The sequence below is a fragment of the Colossoma macropomum genome, unplaced genomic scaffold (genome assembly GCF_904425465.1).
Source record: "Colossoma macropomum unplaced genomic scaffold, Colossoma_macropomum, whole genome shotgun sequence".
NCBI lineage: Eukaryota > Metazoa > Chordata > Actinopteri > Characiformes > Serrasalmidae > Colossoma > Colossoma macropomum.
The window spans coordinates 390,826-412,551 of NW_023496024.1; the positions used below are offsets into that span (position 1 = coordinate 390,826).

Sequence of the window (21,726 nt, forward strand, 5' to 3'; positions counted from 1 at the left end):
GTCATGTCTTCTGGTGTCCAGTCAAAGTCAAAAAACCCGTCTTCCACATCTAAAATAGTCCTCTGAGCTGTCACAGATAAATCTGCATCATGCTCTTCCACCATCTGTTCTCTAGGTTCAAAAATCTCCTTACTACTATTCACACTCTAGCTCTATCTTTAACATAGGTTTCTGGGTTATATTTACTCCTTCTTTTAAGTTCAAAAATGTCATATCACGTGTCTGTGTTACATTTACAAATTTCCTATCTCTGTAGTAGCCTCCATCCCCTTCAGAGTCATAGCTAAAGTAATAGTCTGTCATTTTCCCTATGTATTTTCCTTTGATTTTACAAAGTACTGCAGGACCAGAAAATCTGGAATAATCACCTGTGTGTAATTTTTCTGCAGAGTGCACAAAAGGTGTAGTGAACTTGGTCTTCCTGTTCGACGGCTCTTCCAGCATGAAAACCAGTGACTTTAACAAGAATAAAGAGTTCATCTGGAATATTATAAATCAACTTAAGGACTCAACCATTCAGGTAAACACAGTGTGAAGTATCATTTTCAATTTTTGCTTGATTATCACCGTGACTTCTTTTCATCAGTAACCTGCTGGTAGAAATGTTGACATACGCTTCCATACTAAAAAACAAATAATCAAAAAGTCATTTAGTGCACTCAGTGAGGTTAATACACTCAGTGAAGTCAATACACTCAGTGAAGTTAATACACTCAGTGAGGTTAATACACTCAGTGAGGTTAATACACTCAGTGAAGTTAATACACTCAGTGAGGTTAATACACTCAGTGAGGTTAATACACTCAGTGAAGTTAATACACTCAGTGAGGTTAATACACTCAGTGAGGTTAATACACTCAGTGAAGTTAATACACTCAGTGCAGTAATTGTGGTCAATGCAGTCAATGCATTTAATGTCTTTTTCTGTCTGTGTTTAGTTTGCTGCTGTCCAGTTTTCTGGAGTTCCCCGGATCGTTTTTCACTTTAATGATTACAAGAATGGCACAGCTAAGAAAAAGCTTGATGAAGAGGAGCATATGAAGGATCTCACAAACACCCACCAGGCTATTGACTATGTACTGTGAGTAATCTGTGAGTTTCCGCTAAAGGAGAGAAAGTAGGCTGAGATCAATCTTCTGTTTCGTTAATTCAGGTTTCAGATCTTAAGTGGCGTGTCAGTGTGAACATAGTCCTACTGAACTCAGTCCCCAGTGATGTCACAGCCATCCGTGTCCTGGGCAGTTGAGCGGCTCTAGTTCTGCGATATTCTTGCATGCACAGAATGTTTAAGATCTGCCCACAGATTGTAAATGATGTTCAGGTCAGGGGGCTGTAAGGGCCATTCCAAAAACTTTGGCTTGTGTTTCTTGAAGTAGATGATTGAAAGTGGATTTTGAAGTATGTTTTGGATCATTTTCCAAAGTCAGCCACTTTTCAGCTCCAGTTTCTTGACTGACTGTATAACATTTACTTCCACAATTTGCTGGTATTTAGCAAATTCTTCCATCTACCTGTGCAGTGTTTCCTGAGCCACTAGTTGTCTCACAACCCCAAAGTATACCACATCCACTCATGCTATACAGTGAACATGGTGTTCCTTTCATCCTTTTATCTCTAAATATTACTGTGGGGACTGCTGCCAAATGTTTTTATTTTTACTTCATCAGTCCAAAATGCCTCTTGCTGATGTTTTGCACACTTCACACATTGACTTCCTTGATAAGGTTGCAGATAAAATTTCCTTCCGATGACTCAAAACTGTTTCAGCTAAACCTTTCTGCAGGTCCTTTGCTGTCATACGGTGATGTGTCGCTTTGCCTTTCTGGCCAGCATTTAAGTAGTTCTATTTGAGAGTTTAAGATCTTTCCTTGACTCCCATTAACTACCATTTCTGAATGACATTTCCAGCAGTGGAAATTGTGAGCTGAACACTCTTTGATGTGATTTTACAACCTTCTACTGCTTTGCAGGCATCAGTTAGCTTCATTTTCAGATTCCCAACCAGCTGCTTAGAAGAGCTCATGGCTGTTGAATGTTAGCAGATGGTTTAAAGAGTCAGAGAGTGAATGATGCTCTGGAATTCTCATCAGCTGACAATTCCTAATGACCTGTCAAACTAGTCCTAACAAGTAAATGAGTTAATTAGGTTTAATTACAACCGCACATCACAATTACTGTTTTATTTAGTTCTATTTTTGTCAATCAAATATAAAGTAACTGTGTATTAACTTTTGTGTGAACATTATGAATTTTAATAGTTTGCTGCAGACGCTGTGTTTATGTAATGCGACAAAATGACGCAGACGCTCGCAGGTAAAAAGTGAATAAGAGTCTTTACTAGTTCAAACAGAATCCACAATCATAGTCAGGTCACAGGCTATGGTCAAATCCATAAGGGGCAAAATACACGAAAAACACAAACATAACCAGGCAAACAGTTCAAAAAGGTTCAAGCAAAAGGCAGGTCAACAAACACAGCAGAGCAGGTCAGAATAGGAATAAAAAGTCAGAAATAATGCTCAGTGGAAAGAAGCAATACTTTACAATGAAACTATCTACAAGCGCAGGCTTTAAACTAACCGAATCAGAGAAGAACAGGTGATACAGATCAATACACTGGGGAACTGGAGTGCTGGCTGGAGCCCTAGAGTGAGGCTGGAGTCATGTGATCTCCCAGGGGATTCTGGAAGATTGAGCCCAAAGAGTACAGAGCCAAAGAGCGTCATGACCTTTTTTTAACTTCAGAAATCAACAAAATATGTAATTTGGTCAGAGGGGGCTGTAACTGTTACTGTTAAATGAATATATTTTTTTATACCAGTCAGAATTAGGGTGGAGTTTTCTGTCATACCTGAAAAGAGCCATGCTATGAACAAGATGATGGCTGAATGTAACAGTAAGAGCACAAATGAAAATCCCTCCAGTTTGATTTAGAAAGATCAGTGTTTAACAACTCACACCTGTGTTTCATTTAGACTAATGTGTCACAATAACTGGATCCTGAAGTGAGAATGTAACTGTATTTTTATGTAAATTGATTTTTATTAAAACAGCACTGTTTGTTTTCCAGAGTAAACCTCTTTAATAATGTGTTCTCTGGTGCGGATCCTGATGCTACAAAAGCTCTGGTCATCATTACAGATGGAACTCCTACTGATTTTAACACTAAAGATGTTATAAAGAGGTGTGAAGACCAACATATCACTCGCTTTGTTATTGGGGTGAGTTCATTAAAGCAACACATTAAACAATCACACAATGCCTACTATGCATATAGTTGGATTATTGCAAAACCAGATGCAATTGAATAGAAAAATAATAAACAGACAAAGAGTATGTAACGCTGGGTTGATGAACCTGACACCCGCGGACATAAAACAAAGCATAAGGTTTATTAAAAGGAGAATGAAATGAAACAGTGGGGTTAACACCAGACCAGGTCAAAAACAGGAAGAGCCAAATATGGTACATAGGAACAGACAGAAAGAGTAACAAGTAAACAGGCAAGGGTCTAAACCAAAAAGCAAAGCAACTGGTAACCTTGGCTAAAGGGAGGCAGGTGAACCTGCAGCTTGTGGGTCCAGTGCAGGCAGGCCTGAAGAACGTCTATGGAGACAGGCAGACCTGCAGCGACATCCATAGAGACAGGCAGACCTGCAGCGATGTCCATAGAGACAGGCAGACCTGCAGCGATGTCCATGGAGGCAGGCAGACCTGCAGCGATGTCCATGGAGGCAGGCAGACCTGCAGCGACGTCCATGGAGGCAGGTGAACCTGCAGCTTGTAGGTCAAGTGTAGGCATGCCTGAAGAATGTCTATGGAGACATGCAGACCTGCAGCAGCATCCAGGCAAGGTTGCTGGCCACCTGCAGCATGCAGGGCAGTTGGTAGACCAGTGTACAGGATCACAGGAGAAGGCAAGGCTGGTGCTGGACCAGGATGAAGATTTGGGTCAAAGTCTGGGTCTGCTGCTGGATCCTGCTTGAGGACCTGGACAGTGGAGGGGATCAACCACTCAGGAACAGGAGCTGAAACTGCTAAAAGGTTCACTGATTCTTCTGTAAGTAGGCAAAGGAACTCAAATGATGATTCTGGCTTTTGTTGTCTTCCTTACACCACGCAGCAGTGAAGAAAAATGTTCTTTGAGCAATTAGCTTTTAAGGTTAGATATATCATGATGTACAACAATCGTCCTTGTTTTTTATTAAAAGCAGCAGGAAATCTTCTGACGTTATCTAAAACTTGAAGACCTGGAAAGCAAGAGATTAGCTATGGCCGCTAATGCAGGGGAGGAAAGGGACTTGAGGGCTTCAAACTGATTCCTGGTAGTGAGCTCTGGTTGCGGTGGTAGAGACTTCTGCTTTCCTTTTTGGCACTGGCGTTCCCAAACTCCAGTAGCCGCAGGGATGAACAAGATGATTCCTAACCTAAACCATAGGTTAAGGGGTTCCTTAGCAGATGTTGAAGTCACCATAGCACCACTGTTCATGCTGCCTGTCATCCCACCCTACATGTGACCACCTCCAGGTAGACTAGCTGCACTACCAGAACAGGAGACGTAACGGGCCGGTGGTAGGGCGTGTTTTCTTTTTGGTTCTGCCGTTTTGGCAGCATCTTCATTTACTGTTCCGGAAAGTTCTCTACTTAACAACCAGAGCTTCCAGTCTTCCACAGTCACAGCATTATATCCATGTTTGTGACTCGTTGTCTTATAACTGGCGCACCTGATTAAAGATCTAAGGTGAAGAATAGACATACAACACTCATCCATCTACCCATCAATTGTACTCACCATCACAGTGCAGTAAATGGTTTTGTCTTTGACAGGTGGGGAATATAGACGTACAAAAGCTCAGAAGATTTTCTTCAGAGCCCAAAGAAAATAACACATTCCAGATTGAAGACTACAGTGGACTGGGAGGACTTCTGGATAAGCTGCAAAATAAGATCTACAACATTGAAGGTATCAGGAAAAGCATAAGTACAGAGTTTTATAGCTCACATGAGTTCACACTGCAGTGTGGATATGAGTCAGAATTGTTTTGCTTGTCTGACATTGACTGTTCACACGAGATTGACTTTTGGTATGACTGTGTCTAAGATACCCAGAAGGCCCTTTTTGTGTTTTTTGCTTTTCTGCTTTTAATGTGCTTCAAAACATTTTGTGAAAACAGCTGAAGTGTCCTAATAAATCCTGTATTTTCCTTGTTCAGGAGATCAGAGCGGTGGACACAGGGAACGGACAAAGGAGTTGTCTCAAAGTGGATTCAGTGCTGTCTATGATAAAGTACAACTAAACATATTCCAACCTCAGAGCCTCAAAATAACTATCACTAAATCTACTGATCTATTATAGTAGAATCTGTTTCTGATAGCATAATACTAAACATACCTTCTGTCATTTAGGAATTTCAGGTAATATTCAGAAAGGATTCGTTTAATGTAATGAAATTAATCCCATAATATATTATTTTAGTTCCCTAATCATGTCACACTTCATAAATTGTGTGCTCTCAGGTCTTCAGAGTATTGGCATCTTCTGCCTACCATGTGGAAATGACCTGGGTTATATCAGTATTGTACATACTGCCATATTAGTAAATATTCTGCAATATCCTGACAGAAGGGAGTTTTATTAAGCATGGATGCACACAATGAAGCATTTACTTATATTCTTGGTAGCCTAATTCAAACCGGTCAGTACTACCATAAGTGCACAATAATAAATCTTAAAATCTGTAAAATGACAAAAAAATAAAATTCTAGCATTTTTCCCCTCAGTAACTCCAACCTGTCACGGATGCCCTTATCACCAGAGCATCAGAAATCTCACCACTAATGCACCAATAATCCCTTGAAGAAAGTATCACATAACTTGGCAAAACATTTTAATTGTTCTGAAAAAAGCTCTTAAATAAACTCCAAGGTTTATTGTAATTACAAAATGTTTTAAGTGGAAATAAGGGTTCAAATACCTGCTCAGAGAGTAAATTTTAGTACATTTTTGCTTTTTTTCTGATTGCACCATCCCCCAAAATGTCTGTGCATGGGCCTGTACTTCATCCCTGGATAGCAAAAATATTTTTTAGATTTGATTTACTCAACAAATGACTTTAACATGACTTTTTTTCTGTAGAACATGTAATCAGTGAATGAATCATACACTCCAATAGCAATGTTTATGACTCTTTATGTAAAATATTAGTAGCAGGACTGGGTGACAACAAAATTGTTTAAATGAGATGTCGTAGTGTATTTTTTTCATTGCTGAATAGAGTCCTGAACTCTACTGAGCCTCTTTATTACTACAAATATAACTAATTCTAGGCAACTATTGCTAATAATGTATACTACAGACAGTGGGTTGGGATGCTGTGCAAAATGTACATACAAACAAAATGTAATGACATGCAAATCATTTAATTTCATTTCATTGAAAATAGTACAAAAACAGCAAATCAAATGTTGAAACTGAGAAATTTTATTGTTTTTTGAAAAATATTTGCTCATTTTGAATTTGATGCCAACAACATGTTCCAGAAAGTAGGGACAAGGGCAACAAAAGGCTCATAAAGTTGGACCCCGGTGGTTGATTGCCAACAGGTCAGTTACATGATTGGGTATAAAAGAGCATCTCAGAGAGTCTTTCAGAAGTAAAGATGAGGAGGGGTGAAAAACTGCACCATCAAATAGTGCAACAGTTCAAGAATAACATTTTTCAATGTAAAATAGCAAAGAACTTTTGCTTTTCATCATCTACGGTACATAATATCATTAAAAGATTCAGAGAATCTGGAGAAATTCTCTGTATGTAAGGGACAAGGCCAAAAATCAGTATTAGCTGGCCGTGATCTTTGGGCCCTCAAATGGGCCCTGAAGACCACTCAGCTTGTTATCAGTGCACAGTTCTAAAGCCAGTATTCATGATGGTGTAGGGGGGCATTAGTGCACAGGGCATGGGTGACTGGCACATCTGTGAAGGCACCATTAATGCTGAATGATATATACATGTTTGACAAAATATGCTGCCATCCAGACGACGTCTTTTTCAGGGAAGGCCTTGATTATTTCAACAAGACAATGCCAAACCACATTCTGCATGTATTACAGCAGCATTGCTCTGTACTAAAAGAGTCCGGGTGCTAAACTGACCTGCCTGCAGTCCAGACCTGTCACCACTGAAAACATTTGGCACATTATGAAATGAAAAATATGACAAATGAGCCCCTGAACTGATGAAATCCTGTATCAAACAAGAAAGGAAAACAATTCACTTTCAAAACTACAGCAGTGTCTCCTCAGTTCCCAAACGCTTACAGAGAAGAGGTGATGAAACACCGGCCCCCGTCCCAACTTTTTTGGAATGTATTGTTGGCATTAAATTCAAAATGGGAAATATTTTGAAATATTTTTCAAAAAACAATACAATTTCTCAGTTTCAACTTCTGATATGTTGTCTTTGTACTATTTTCCTTTAAAAATATGCTTTACATGATTTGCATATCATCGTGTCCTATTTTTATTTACATTCTGCACAGCGTCCCAACTTTTTGGGAAATGGGGTTGTAAAATGCAGTGATATTATGCAACATGTTTTTAAATTTGTTGCTACTATTTTTCATACTGGACATATGTCTGTTTTACTCTGGACGGCAGGATGTTCTGGTGTTGGGAGCTGTTGGATCGAATGAATGGCGTGGAATGCTTTATGAAGTTGGATCCACAGAGATAGAAATCAAAGACCCAAAGCTGAACAACGACTCCTACATGGGTACATTATACATTTACATTATGCATTTGCCTTTGATTAGCTGTGTAGTGTATGTATGTTTTATTTGAGTGGTAGAACAGTGGTTCTGAACCCAATCCTCAGGCCCCCAAGACAGTCCACATTTTCCCTTCATCCCTATGTATTGCAGGTTGGGTTGGAGCAAAAATGTGAGCAAAAAGTTGGATGGGGGGCTTAGGACCAGTTTGGTTTGTTTTTGGTTACATTATAATGTTAAGTAATTTGTAATTGTTGTAGTAAGGTGGTGTGGTTATGTAGAGATGTGTGGTTAAATGGACAGAATCCAAAGTTGTATTACACTCTTCTCCATCTAAGAACAGCTTAGCCAGTTTGCACTGAAGTCCTTGTAGTTACTGAAAAATAAGCCAGCTGGGATTTTAAGGTATTAAAAGTGTACATAATATTACTGTTAATACATGTGAAACGTTGCTGGTCTGTTTAGGTTACTCCACAGCAGTTGGACAGAAAGGTGGAGTCTCTCTTTTGTTTTCTGGAGCTCCAAGGTCCAATTACAATGGTCAGGTCACTCTCTTCAGTAAGCAGAACACATGGGAAGTCACCACCAGTGTCAGTGGAGAACAGGCCAGTAACTCAAAAGAACTCAACCTTCACATATCCTTCTATTGTTTTTATATCCAATAGCTTCTCATGGTTACTCAGCTGATTCCAGATCATAAACAATTCCTCTGCAGGTCGGCTCGTACTTTGGTTCATCTCTCTGTTTGTTGGATGTGGACTCGGATGGTGACACTGACTTTCTTGTGGTTGGAGCTCCTCTGTACTACCAGGCTCAGCCGCGGAGAGAAGGCAGGATGTATGTCTACAGGGTCACAAATAAGGTACAGCACAGTCTTCATCTACAGCTACACTGCAGTCAGCGAAAAGCAGTCAAAGATAGTCCAATAAGAGTGTGATATCAATGTCATTTGGGTTTTTCAGTCACACCTCAAAATATTTTTGGTAAAAAATATGAACATATGTTTAATGTTGAATTTCCTATGATCAGTAGATTTACATCACATATCTGCTGAAAATTTGTGGACAAATACCTTTAATTGTTTACAGTTTATCATGGTTCCTTTGTCCAGTACAACTCTCCTCTCTTGCGATGGAGAGCGGGCAGCCTAGAGAAATGGTCAGCGGTAATACTCTTCTTGCTTGTTTGATGACTTAAGAACTAGAATGGTTGGATCTTGAGGTACCACTGGGTCATCCTGGTCATTTATAGTCTTGATCCAGGACACTCTCCCTTAAATATCTGAAGAACTTCGTCCTTGAATCCTTGGAATATTTGGTCTTTTAGATGCTGGAACGACACTGGGGCCTCATGGAGGCCAAAGAGCATGAACTGGAACTAACCACTGCTGTGTCCTAGGCCACTCCTTCATAGGGACATACCAGTAACCTTTAAAGAGGTTTACTGTGAACTTGTCTTTTACATTCCTTTCCAGAAGATTGAGGATTGTGGCCATTGATCCAGGAAAACTGTGGATCCTGGCCCATGATCGTTGAGGAGCAATTCCATTAAATTCTCTGTGCAATTGCTCGTTGATTCCTAATTGTAGCACAGCTTGAATCTCCTCCTATAAAACAGCCACCATTTTCTTTAGCACTTGGATAGCAAGGCCAAAACACTAGCCAATTATCAAGTGTAATCATGATGGTGATTTTCAGTCCACCCTCATCTTTGTTGAAACAGATACAGTTGATGCTTGTAGCACAACCTCTTCAGCTTTGTTTCCCAGAGTGCTTGAAGCAAAAGCAAGGATGTTGCTGGAGTGCAGTCCCTTACCTTTCTAGGCCTTGAAGAGGTTTATGAGGTATACCTGTTTCTCCTTGTCTTTGGTTCACTTAGTATGTCTCAAGGCCCACCTTCTTGGTGATGTGTAGGGGGCCTTCCACTTTTGCTTGCTGGCAGTGGAGTGTAGATGGAGTGTAGAGAGTAAGACTCTATGTTCTGGAGAAAATGTTTACTGGCAGAAATGCTTGTGATACCAGATCTTTCTGCACCTTGAAGGCTCTCTGGAGTACACAGTCAACTGCACCTTTCTCTGTTACATGATCCTTTTATTTGCTCCCAGCCCAGAGGTCCTGATTAACCATACCACAGCTCAGATGGTAAGAATTCTGTGAACACTTAAGGGGACTTTTTGTAGGTGAACAAAAGAACCGAACAAACAAAGACCATAGAATTGTTCCTCACTCAGTCCTCCTGGCTTTTGTCAGCTAGACCTGCTGGCCGTCCTATTCTTTGAACATCAGAACTGAGTGTCATCATCATAAATGTCCATTATATTCATAGTCCAGAGTCACTTTTGGTCTTCTCTAGTGGTCCAACAGTGTCTAAGAAATTCCTTTCAAAGGGAGCAATATTTATTTGGAATAGACTAATGTGAGACGGCATCATTGCACTGATCTCTGGCAGTGTATTTGGGCATCTGTATACATTAAAGGTTAGTGAAAACAAGAACATTGTCCTGAGTGTCTTGCACATGGGATGAGATGAGCAAAATGAAGTACTAGAAAATGGTACCTCAACCTTTGGCTGTTCTTCTTAGACACGGGTGACATTGTGGATGGCATCATTTGAATGTTGTACCTGTGTTCTGGTACTACCTATTCCACACCTTCTAAAGTGACTTCATCATAGTTTTAGACTGTTGAAGGACAGTGATATCTCTTGGTAGCTCCCACATCAGCTCTACCCCCACAGCCTTAGGTACCTCCAACAGTTTCCTTTACAAGATGTCACTGATGTCATATCTTCACGAGACTTTTGACACTGGCTTCAAGCAGGTTGTTATGCATGTGTGCAATCCTATGTGATACTCCTGCAAGCTTCTTGCACACCTTGCATTACTGTATAGATGGTCTAGCAGTTTATCTTCCATCTTCTGGCTCCTAATCTCATTCCTGTTTTTCTGGCTGCATCCATTTGCTGGAAAGACCTTAAATAATATGTCTCTGTGTGTAACTCTTCAGACCTCATAGCCTGGAACCACTCATGGTAGATCTAGCTTGACATCAAACTTCTTCTCTCAGGCAATGACTCATTCATACATTCCTATTTAATTCAGTAACTCTTTACTGTTGGCCAGTGTTCGTAAGACTGTGTGACACCTACATAAGCACTTCATGACACATTAACAAAAATAAGCATGTATAAACATATATAAACATGCATCCCAACTTGTCTGAAAAGTTGCATTCATCAGCTTTATTGTCAAGTTGACAGACAGGTGACTGGTTTATTTCTGACATTAGGTTGTGTCATGACACATATGGGGTGAATGACAGACTTTATAGCTCAGTGACAACTTAGACTGGTTGAACAAATGAGCATTTTCTGTGGCCCTTTGGTAAATCGAGTCTACCCCATTTACTTAAATCACATCAGCAGCATTATGTCCCTATAATACACACTTACAAAGTCAGTTTACATGTAATTTCACAGAAAATAACAATAATAATTAAGTAATAATAAGTAATAACAACTTAATTTGAGAAAAATCTTTGCCAGTTAACAAGGCTGCTATGTCAATTTGACATCAAAGCTTTCAAAAGCAGCCTTTATGCTAGACAATATGACAAACGAGGAGTAAACTTAAAAGTGTTTATGCAGGTTTATGCCAGTTGTTTTGATGAGCTCATGTAAGAATCATGTCTTATGCCCCATGAACACTTACAGTGTTACCAATAATCTAAGACAATGGTAGTTGGTAACAGTTCCAATTATGTGTGGTCCCTTTTCTCTTTCCATAGCTGGAAGTGGAGAAGGAACTGGAGGTGGCTGACTGTGTTCAGGGCCAGTTTGCAGCAACTGTAACATCTGTAGCAGATCTGAATGGAGATGACCTGCAGGATGTAGCTGTTGGAGCTCCACTGGAGGACGGTGGCAGAGGAGCTGTTTACATCTACCTTGGGAACCGCACACAGGGTATACGTCCACAGTACAGCCAGGTACTTCCCAAAACCGCAATACAAGGCATAAACCCTTCCCCCAGTACATTCAGGTACACCCCAGGTGCAAAGCACAGTATGTGTCCAACATCACAAGAAGTGTTAGCTTAGTTGCATCAAATGTAGGCTACACAAAAGGGAACTTATGTCTTTAAGTCTACACCTCTAGTTTTACCATCTAATAGGATTAAAGTCTGTCATGTTTTGTGCATAGATATAGAATCTTTCAAGAAAAATCACGATGTATGAAAAAATCAATAATATTTTTCCACACTAACTATATAATATGACTATAGAGGCAAAAAGAAGCCAATAATTCTAAGCTGGTGAGGATAAATTGAAGGATATAATGGTTATATATATGATGGAGGTCAAGAAGAGTGTAGTAGTTGGTTGGTATGATGTAGTGGGTAAGACCTCTGCCCTCCACGGTGCAGACTGTGGTTCGATCCTCCACCTGGGCAAGGACTATCCCAAAAAGAGTCCTTGGGCAAGACTTCTAACACTGCAGTGCTGTGAAAAAGTATTTGCTCCTTCCATGTTTCTGCATATTTGTCACACTTTAATGTTTCAGATCATTTAACCTTTTTTTTTTCAGCAGTATCACTTTTTTGGCAATGGTAAGTGATATGAATATAAAGGATTTGAGGTTACTGGGTGCTGAAAGTGAGGACAGGTCATTAAATAGCACTACAATGGGACATAAAGGGATGACAAGGCCCAAAATCTCTGACCTCTGACCAAAACTGCTGGGTCGGGGGACAATTCCAGAAAGCATGATAGTATTGCTCTGTTAAAGCTGGGCAATGTTGGCGTGTATCACTGTAACTGAATCCCATACGGTGTAGTTTAGAGGCTGTAGGCTGTAATATATTTTCTGTGAAGGGTTTTATATTGAATTAGATGGAGTTTTGAATTGCTGGACATAGAGAAGATGCCACTGCATATATTTTGTCATTTAACTACTTTTGATAAGTAAACACAAAATGCTGTTAAATTCATTTATTGAAGGAAAAATGCTGTTTAGCCTACCTGGTCCTATGTGAAAAATTAACTGCCCCCCCTTAGCTACTAATTCAACTAGTAAAAAAAAAAAAATTGACTTTTGTATTCAGTTTCACTGTCCACACCCAGACATGATTACTGTCAGACCTGCTGGATCTAAACATCACTTAAATAGCACCTATGTGGCAGTGTGAAGCAGCTAAATCATCTCAAAAAGCAGCACATGATGCCACATTCTAAAACAAAGTCATTGAAATCCTTCAGTCTGGGAAGAGTTACAAAGACATTGCTGAGGCTCTGGGACTCTAGAGAACCACAGTGAGAGCCATTATCCACAAATGGAGAAAACTTGTAACGGTGGTCAACCTGCCCAAGAGTGGCCAACCTTCCAAAATTTCACTAACAGCGCATCAACGAGGTCACAAAAGAATCCTGATGAACATCTAAAGAACTGCAGGCTTCACCTGCCTCAGTTAAAGTCAATGTATTTGATTCCACAATGACAACGACACAGGGCAAAAATGATATCCATAGGAGTGTTGCAAGGCACAAACCACTGTTGACCAAAAAGAAGCTCATCTGACATTCGCCAAAATGATGACCCCCAAGACCTGTAGGATAATATTCTGTGGTCTGATGAGTCAAAAGTAGAACCATTGAAAGACATGGGTCCTGTTACATTTGGCATAAAGCTAACATTGCATTCCACCATAAGAGCATCAAACCAACAGCAAAACATGGTGGTGTTAGTGTGATGATCTGGGGCTGCTTTGCTTCTCCAGCACTTGGACAACTTCTTGATGGAACCATGAATTCTGCTCTCTGTCAGAAAATCCTGAAGGAGAATGTCTGCCCGTCGGTCCCTTCCTAAACAACACAGTTGAGTTATGCAGCAGGACAATGACCCAAAGCACACTAGCAAATGCCCCTCTGAATATCTCAAAAGAAACAAAATTAAGGTTTTGGACTTGAATCCCTTTGAGATGCTGTGGCAAGACCTTAATCGGGCAGTTCATGCTCAACAGTGATGTGAAAGACTCATCACAAGTTATCGCAAATGTTTGATTGCAGTTGTTGCTGCTGAGGGCATGATGGTATGAGATACCTAGCAATTTCGCCTAAAAGTGGAGAGGGGTTCAGTATCATATAACATCTTCAGTGTTGATGTGTGCCAAAGAAAATTTGTTGAGGGTCTGAAAGATGAGTGGAATGAGGTGGGAGAATTGTGAAGCACTTTTTCTTGGCAAGAAGGAAGCAAACAGATGCTACCACTCCTGCTGATTCATTAAGGAGAATGAGAGAAAGCAAAAGAAACTGGTGTTGCTTAATTCTTTGGAGTGATCATCTCTATCATAGGCAGAAAGTGGTGGAATGTGTGGCAGGAAGCCAAAGCTGATGTAAACTACCAGACTACCACAGGCTACGCTACCATAGTCTAAGAGTGTATTGATCTTGAGGGCAAGTTGTGATAACTGGTGTTGTAGTTTCTGTGATATGGAATGATGTCTATCAAAAGTATTTTCAAAGACTGGAAACTAAAATGAATTTGAAGAGCACTTTGTACAGAATGAAGAGTCCAGTTTCATTTGTATGTTCATATGTTGATAGTAAAGGAAAAATGAGAGGGATGGAGGTAAAAGATCAGTTAAGAAGATAGATTAGCTGGTGCCGCTCTCATCATCACCGATGCATTTGCCAGTAAAACTGTTTGCACTTGTAGCGAATCCTGGCTTGGACAATTTCAGAGAGTCTGCAGCAGTTTGGTGTGGCGATTGATGGAGTCATGGACATGGAAGGAGATGGACTTACAGACATTGCTGTGGGAGCACGAGGGACGGTGATGCTGCTAAAGTAAGAACATGAAGTGAACACCAACTAATCCAACCACATAACCTTAACACAGTTAAATAAACAACTAAGTTAGGCAGCTTATCTGAGCCAGCAGATGGTCGTGTATCTTTGAACCAAATATTTTGTGGAAAATCAATGTAGAATTAAGTACATTTGCTGAAGTTCTACACATAAATAAATGTTTTTTATTTCATGGTGCCTCACAGTGAGGAGAAAAACACATGACAAATGACAAGCCAATTGTTTTTATTCTAACTGTATCTCTGATGTGTTCCTGTTAAGTGTTTCTGTAGCTCAGTTAGTTATACCTGTGATGCATGTGGTTCTTTCAGGGCTCGACCAGTTCTGTCTGTTTCTGCACAACTCAGTTTCTCCCCCTCTGAAATCAGCCTCGACAACTTTGACTGCTTGGCCCAAACCGATAACACAATAGAGGCTGTTACCCTCAGCACCTGCTTCAGAGTGGAAGAGAAAACCAACAGCACAGGTATGCTAACCTGGAGCGCAGCTAAACCGTGCCAAAAGCACAAGTATGATCACTTGGAACAAAGAACAATAGAGTGGAAAGACAAATAATGCTCACCAGGGGCCGTCTGCACCAACAGGTCTTAACTAAGATGGTCTTAACTGCTAAGTCAGTCATAGCTAAGATGTAAGCGAGGACTTACCTGTCACAAACAAAGTTACACCAATCTGCAACTAAGGCTGATCTTCACGGTGAATGTTCATGTAAAAATCTATAGAACAATGGTGGTGACTAAGCAAGACTACCATATCACCCAAGATGGCCACAAAACGCACTGAGGAAAATGAGGAAAAAGTATTTGCAGACATCGAACAGCTCTTTCTAAACTCGAATGAAGCGATATGTCTGCTTTATGTGTATGTGTTAGTTAATGATGTAAGGCAGAGGCACAACCTAACATACACTGCTCAAAAAAATTACAGGAACATTTTTTAATCAAATTATAGCATCAACTCAATTCAACTTCTGGGATATTGATCTGGTCAGTTAAGTAGCAGGGGGAGTTGTTAATCAGTTTCAGCTGCTTTGGTGTTGAAATGAAATTAACAACAGGTGTAGAGGAGCAACAATGAGACGACCCCCAAAACAGGAATGGTTTAATAGGTGGAGGCCACTGGCATTTTGTCCCTCCTCATCTTTTCTGACTGATTTTTCACTAGTTTTGCAGTTGGCTTGGGTCAGCGTCACTACTAGTACCATGGTGCGGTACCTGGACCCTACAGAGGTTGCACAGGTAGTCCAACTCCTGCAAGGTGGCACATCAATATGTGCCATTGCCAGAAGGTTTGCTGTGTCTCCCAGCACAGTCTTAAGAGTACGGAGGAGATTCCAGGAGACAGGCAGTTACTCTAGGAGAGCTGGACAAGGCTGTAGAAGGTCCTTAACCCCTCAGCAGGACCGGTATCTGCTCATTTGTGCAAGGAGGAACAGGAAGAGCACTGCTAGAGCCCCAAAATGAACTCCAGCAGGCCACTGGTGTGAATGTGTCTGACCAAACAATCAGAAACTGGCTTCATGAGTGTGGCCTGAGGGCCAGATGTCCTGTAGAGGGCCCTGTGCTCACTGCCCAGCACCATAGAACTCGATTGGCATTTGCCTTAGAACACTGGAATTGGCAGATCCGCCACTGGCTGCTTTTCACAGATGAGAGCAGGTTTCACCTGAGCACATGTGACAGACATGACAAGGTCTGGAGACGCTGTGGAGAACGTTATGCCATCTGCAACATCATTCAGCATGACCGGTTTGGTGGTGGGTCAGTGATGGTCTGGGGAGGCATATCCCTGGAAGGACGCACAGACCTCTACAGGCTAGACAACGGCACCCTGACTGCTATTAGGTATCAGGATGAAATCCTTGGACCCATTATCAGACCCTACGTTGGTGCAGTGGGTCCTGGGTCCCTCCTGGTGCAGGACAATGCCCGGCCTCATGTGGCGAGAGTATGCAGGCAGTTCTTGGAGGATGAAGGAATTGATACCATTGACTGGCCCCCCCGCTCGCCTAACCTAAATCCAGTACAACACCCCTGGGACATTATCTTTCGGTCCATCCGACACCGTCATGTTGCACTTCAGACTGTCCAGGAGCTCAGTGATGCCCTGGTCCAGATCTGGGAGGAGATCCCCCAGGACACCATCCGTCGTCTCATTAGGAGCATGCCCCAACGTTCTCAGGCATGCATACAAGCACGTGGAGGCCATACAAACTACTGAGTACCATTTTGAGTTGCTGCAATGGAATTCTGGCTAAATGGATTAGCCTGCTGCATCATTTTTTTGCTTTGATTTTTGGAGTGTTTTTGAATCCAACCGTCTGTAGGGTGATAATTTTCATTCCATCAAACGATGTGGCATCCTTTCATTCCTAACACATTACCCAGTCCATATCAGGAAAGATATTCTGCATGATTTTTTTTCCCTTTGAGATCTGATGTGTTTTCAAAGCGTTCCTTTTTTTGAGCAGTGTATTTTGTTTTGTTGAATAATTAAAAAAAATATTTAAGTTGGAATAAACATATTTTTATACAAGCAACATCCACATCTCTGCTACAATCGAACAGAAACTTTATATCTAGCACTTACTGTTGATGTACAAAATGAGTGAAGTGCAACGTTCCAGTTTAGCCCATCGTGTAACGTGCCAACCAGATTCAGTCGCTTGCGGATGTAAAACACAAATGAGGCTTTACTGAAAGATTCAAAGTCCAGAGTGAGGAAATGTAGTAATGTGTCCAGAAAGTCACGTTGCTTCCATAACAACACAAAAAGTGTGTTAAATTGCGCTCCCCTACTGTTCATCCACATCAATTTTAAGATGGTTCACACTGTGCCAGAGACTGCTGCGCTTTGACAAACAAAAAAGTGTTGTTGGCACAACAGTTAAGTTAGGCCCAGATAGTTATGACCAACCTAGCTTACAACAGAACATAAGCCTTGTTGGTGCAACCGGCCTCAGGAGCATTTCTTCATAAACAGTTAATTTAACCCATGAACTTTTTCTGTTCCTCTTAGGGGCAGAGAGCAGTGGTCTGAATGTGTCATACGAGCTCAGAGCAGACCTGATGAGACAATGGAGTAGAGCATTTTTCCTCCCAGAAGATAAAACGTCCAGGAGTCTCCTAAATTCTGTGCTGTTGGACTCACATTATTCCTGCTTCAACCACACTGTGTACATGCCAGTATGTGACTCCATCATCTAACTCAGAAAGTCCCAACCCTGATCCAGAAGGTCTACCATCCCTTTTAAAACCTCATCCTAATCTAGCACCTAAAATGTTTCTGAAGGGCTGGATTTGTCAGAGCAGAGTTTTAGCTAAACTCTGCTTTAACTCCAGGATCAGGGTTGGAACTCCTGATCTAACCACACCATCTACATAACACTGCAAATCTAATCTCTGTGTCATGATCTACCAGTCAAATTGTCTTCCTGTTTCAGAACTGTGTGAAGGACACAGTGTCTCCTGTGTTCATCCGGCTGAATTTCTCCCAGGTTGAGCAGCAGCCAAGCAGCTCCAGTGCTGTTCTTAACATTGACAGCAGAACAACTGCTAATGTGGAGGTGAGCCATGTTTCTGTTAGTCTGTATGACTGAGTGTCAATCAAGTCTCAGACTGTAGATGATGAGGCTTCACCTGGATCCAGAGCCTCCACTGTGCAATCAGCCCTCCTGCTGCGGTGTTGGCCAACTGGGTCATCTAAGGTCTGATAGAGCAATGAGGCAAGGACTCTAATGAGGTTCTAAGTGAGGTCATCACATATCCTCAGAGTGTACCACACCCCCAAGATCAAACTCTCACTATACATCTACTGTAAACATTCAAGCATTCAAATACAAGTTGCTTAATCCCTTTTACTGAGTTCCTGACTCAAATACACCCTTAGTTAGCTATTGTTTTTAACCTTACATAACATTATAAGAATGTTTTTTTCAGATTTCTAGTGGGACATTTCAACAATTTACTTCTGGCCTCTGTTTGATCCGTTTACTCCTGTGGTTCCAGATTCCCTTCCAAAGAAACTGTGGGAATGTGAGCTGTGTGGCAGATCTAGAGCTGGACTTTGACTTCTTGTAAGAATCTCATCAGACTCAAACACACACAGGTGGATCTGAAGATGGAATCTGTGAAACTCTGTTTTATCTGCTTTTTGAAGTGTTTGTTGTCCACTTTCAGGAACAGGACTTTGCTGGTGGTGGATCAGTCATATTTCATCATCAATGTTTCTCTGCTGAACAAAGGAGATGATTCCTTCAACACCAGTGTGGAGCTTCGCTACCCAGAGGGCCTGTCGCTCTCCAAGTTTGACACTATTACGGTACAGCTAATTAGAATCATTAATGCAAAGACAACAGTCCCAGTGAAACTACTCTGTTACTGTTGCTGACCCCAGAAAATGTTAGCAACCTGCACTTAGCGCCTTTGATGATGAGAAAGTACTTGGCTTGGCTAATTTGGAAATATTTCCAGGTTTACAGGAGAGGAGGAGTCACATGGGTAAATGGTAGAAACAAATTTAGATTTTCAGGATGCATCTTATCAGACTGGCAACTTTTTGTTGCCAGTTGCCAGCAGAGCTACCTGCCCATTATCCACTATACACATATTTTTTTTCTTATTTTTCCCCAATTTAGTCATTACCAATTCCACGCATTAGCTAGCCCTCTCTCTCTAATGCTACACCACCAGATACACCACCAACTGCACAATGCTACTAAGCTGTGATGGCGAAGGCTAGCATGTGCTTACGCCAAGAAAATCGAAGCAAGCCAATATCATCGGACAGCTCAACACACTTGGAGGAGAATCCTGATGGGCAATTCTTTTTACATCAGCTAACAGGGTCACGGGGGAGCAGAAGGGAGGCCAATTAGGCCCTCTTGGACTCCTGGCCTTGGATGGCTGTGACATCAGTATTTTACTGTACTTGAACAAACATTTTGAAACTGTGCTGTACGCAGTGTGATGCTCCTGAGAGAAATGACTGTTGTGATGTAACACAGTACCTGTAATGTCTCTTCCAGGCCAGCAGGAGGACTCTGAGCAGTTGTGGAGATCGAGACGATGGTGCTCTGGATAAAACCACCTGCAGCATCAGTTTACCAGTGTACCGCAAAGGCACCAGCGTAAGAGATATACTGTATTTATGACAACCTGAGGTTTTTCAAACATGTATTGCAATCTTTGGAGATATTGATAGATATCTAGTGTTTAAAATACTTCCTAACTACTTTTGAATAGCACTATACCAGTGCTCACCAACTCTCCTTTTCAAAATCTTTTGCTTTCCTGCAAAGTTTAGTTCCTCCAGCAAAGTTTAGTATCTAATATTCTGCCCCTGCCCTTTACACAACACTAATGCGTGTGATCCAGACAATCAGGAACTTCTGAATATGTTAATTAGCTGAAGTATGTTTGGCAGACTGTGGTTGGAACAAGGCCTAGCAGGCCAGGGTTGGTGATAAAGGATGCTATTGGAAATATATAAACTGTTATGTATAGTGAGGTGTACACCTGTATACTGTCACATTTGTACATATATAATCACCCAACAGTTGAAACAAAGAACAAAGATTTGGTTGTTTAACCTCAACTGCAGCACTATTTAGGTGTATAGTATGATAATGATTGTCCATTACATTTTGTAGGCAACATTCCGGGCTACGTTTCGTATCTCTGGATCCTACAGCTGGAGTGACACGATGGAGATGACTCTTGTGGCCAACAGGTAAGTACAATCATATTGGTAAAGCACATAGGATCATTCTCAGTTTCTTCAGGCTGTTGTGTAATGTGTTATCTAATGCATCAAAAGACAAATGTAATTTAAGTTTACAATGGAAAACATTAGTGTATGTAAGTGAAGGAGTCTTTCAGACTGCAGTTCCATTTAATGAACTACTACTCTGTTTTATGCTCTATGTGAGAATGAGTTTAATTCTCTTTATGTGTTTACAGTAGTAACAATGGTAACCAAACTAACGGAACAGTGACGAAATCTCTGCCAGTTCAGTTCGCTGTAGATGTGGCCGTCAGCTTGTGAGTAACATTTCTTTCCAAAGGCATGAACCAAAACCAATCTCTTGACTGCATACAAACACTCCAGGAAGGGTCTCATTGTGGTATTTTGTGAAGTCAATATTTGAGTCAGCTTGAAACTGGGCAACATCTACCTTCTGGCACAGCATGACTAACTGCCAAAACTGACTGGAGTCAGGAGACTAGAGACTGGCTGCTTGCATTTTTAGGATAGTCCAGTCCTTACGTATCTCTCTCTTCCATGACCATCACCATCGTAACAGAGACCTCCACTCTGCATTTCTTAAGGAGGTGCTCTATACATGTTTTCCCCCTCTCGGGTTGGACTGCCTCAGAGTTCTACAGTGAGATGCTGAGGTTTTTGCCACTTGATGGGTAATTTTGAGTTTGTCAGCAAGACATAAGTAAGGAAAGATAAGGAAAAGTCTGTGTGTCCCTGGCCCAAACCATTGTTTGTGTTCCTTGAAGTATCACTGAGTATTTGTGACTGAAACCAAGGGAGGGGGAAGTGGGTTGCCAGTAAGTTAAATCCTTGGTTCTCATTTCTCTCAGCTGACTCCTCTGACCTCTCCCATCTGTCACAAAAGGGCAAAGTACAAGGAACTGCATCCCCCAGTTCAGGCCACATGAAACAAACTCATAATTTGTCAGGACCCACCCAGGTGCATTAAAAAGCTAAGTGAGGGAGTGCCACACTATTTATGTTCCAGGTGAGGAATAACCATCATCTGTACTCAATGTCTTTGGCCCTTATGCTTGATCTGGAACCAAGAGACACGCAGGCATGTCCCTGTGAAGACACTGCAACTTTGCTGTCTTGTGCTTTGCTGCAACTTGAATTTAAGCCTTGGCGTATAAAGGACACCGTCTGAATCCACCACAGCATGATGTATACTTTACTTGATGAATACTGACTGGTAATCTTTTTGCTGCTGCTGGATCAAAAGAGCCTTGTAAAGGTTCAGACACGTAGAGCCCAAAAAATTTTTCCATCTCCTAAAAATGTTCTGGTTCTCCACTGTCCGGGCATGGTGTCATCTTAAGTGGGCTGTGGTAACT

The 21,726-nt window shown here is 41.3% G+C and overlaps 1 protein-coding gene across 1 annotated transcript in view; it reads left to right on the forward strand.

Moving 5' to 3' along the window:
• The window catches only part of zmp:0000001082 (integrin alpha-D), a 50,461-nt gene that overhangs the window by 18,789 nt on the left and 9,946 nt on the right, over positions 1-21,726 (forward strand). The window contains exons 6-23 of the mRNA XM_036564640.1: positions 390-520; positions 939-1,081; positions 3,071-3,221; positions 4,828-4,963; positions 5,214-5,287; positions 7,657-7,771; positions 8,232-8,371; positions 8,482-8,628; positions 11,552-11,749; positions 14,475-14,605; positions 14,938-15,092; positions 17,645-17,811; positions 18,069-18,191; positions 18,634-18,701; positions 18,805-18,946; positions 19,653-19,754; positions 20,277-20,356; positions 20,587-20,667. Of these exons, the coding sequence (XP_036420533.1) occupies positions 390-520; positions 939-1,081; positions 3,071-3,221; positions 4,828-4,963; positions 5,214-5,287; positions 7,657-7,771; positions 8,232-8,371; positions 8,482-8,628; positions 11,552-11,749; positions 14,475-14,605; positions 14,938-15,092; positions 17,645-17,811; positions 18,069-18,191; positions 18,634-18,701; positions 18,805-18,946; positions 19,653-19,754; positions 20,277-20,356; positions 20,587-20,667 (2,284 nt within the window). The remainder of the gene's footprint in view (positions 1-389; positions 521-938; positions 1,082-3,070; positions 3,222-4,827; positions 4,964-5,213; positions 5,288-7,656; positions 7,772-8,231; positions 8,372-8,481; positions 8,629-11,551; positions 11,750-14,474; positions 14,606-14,937; positions 15,093-17,644; positions 17,812-18,068; positions 18,192-18,633; positions 18,702-18,804; positions 18,947-19,652; positions 19,755-20,276; positions 20,357-20,586; positions 20,668-21,726) is intronic.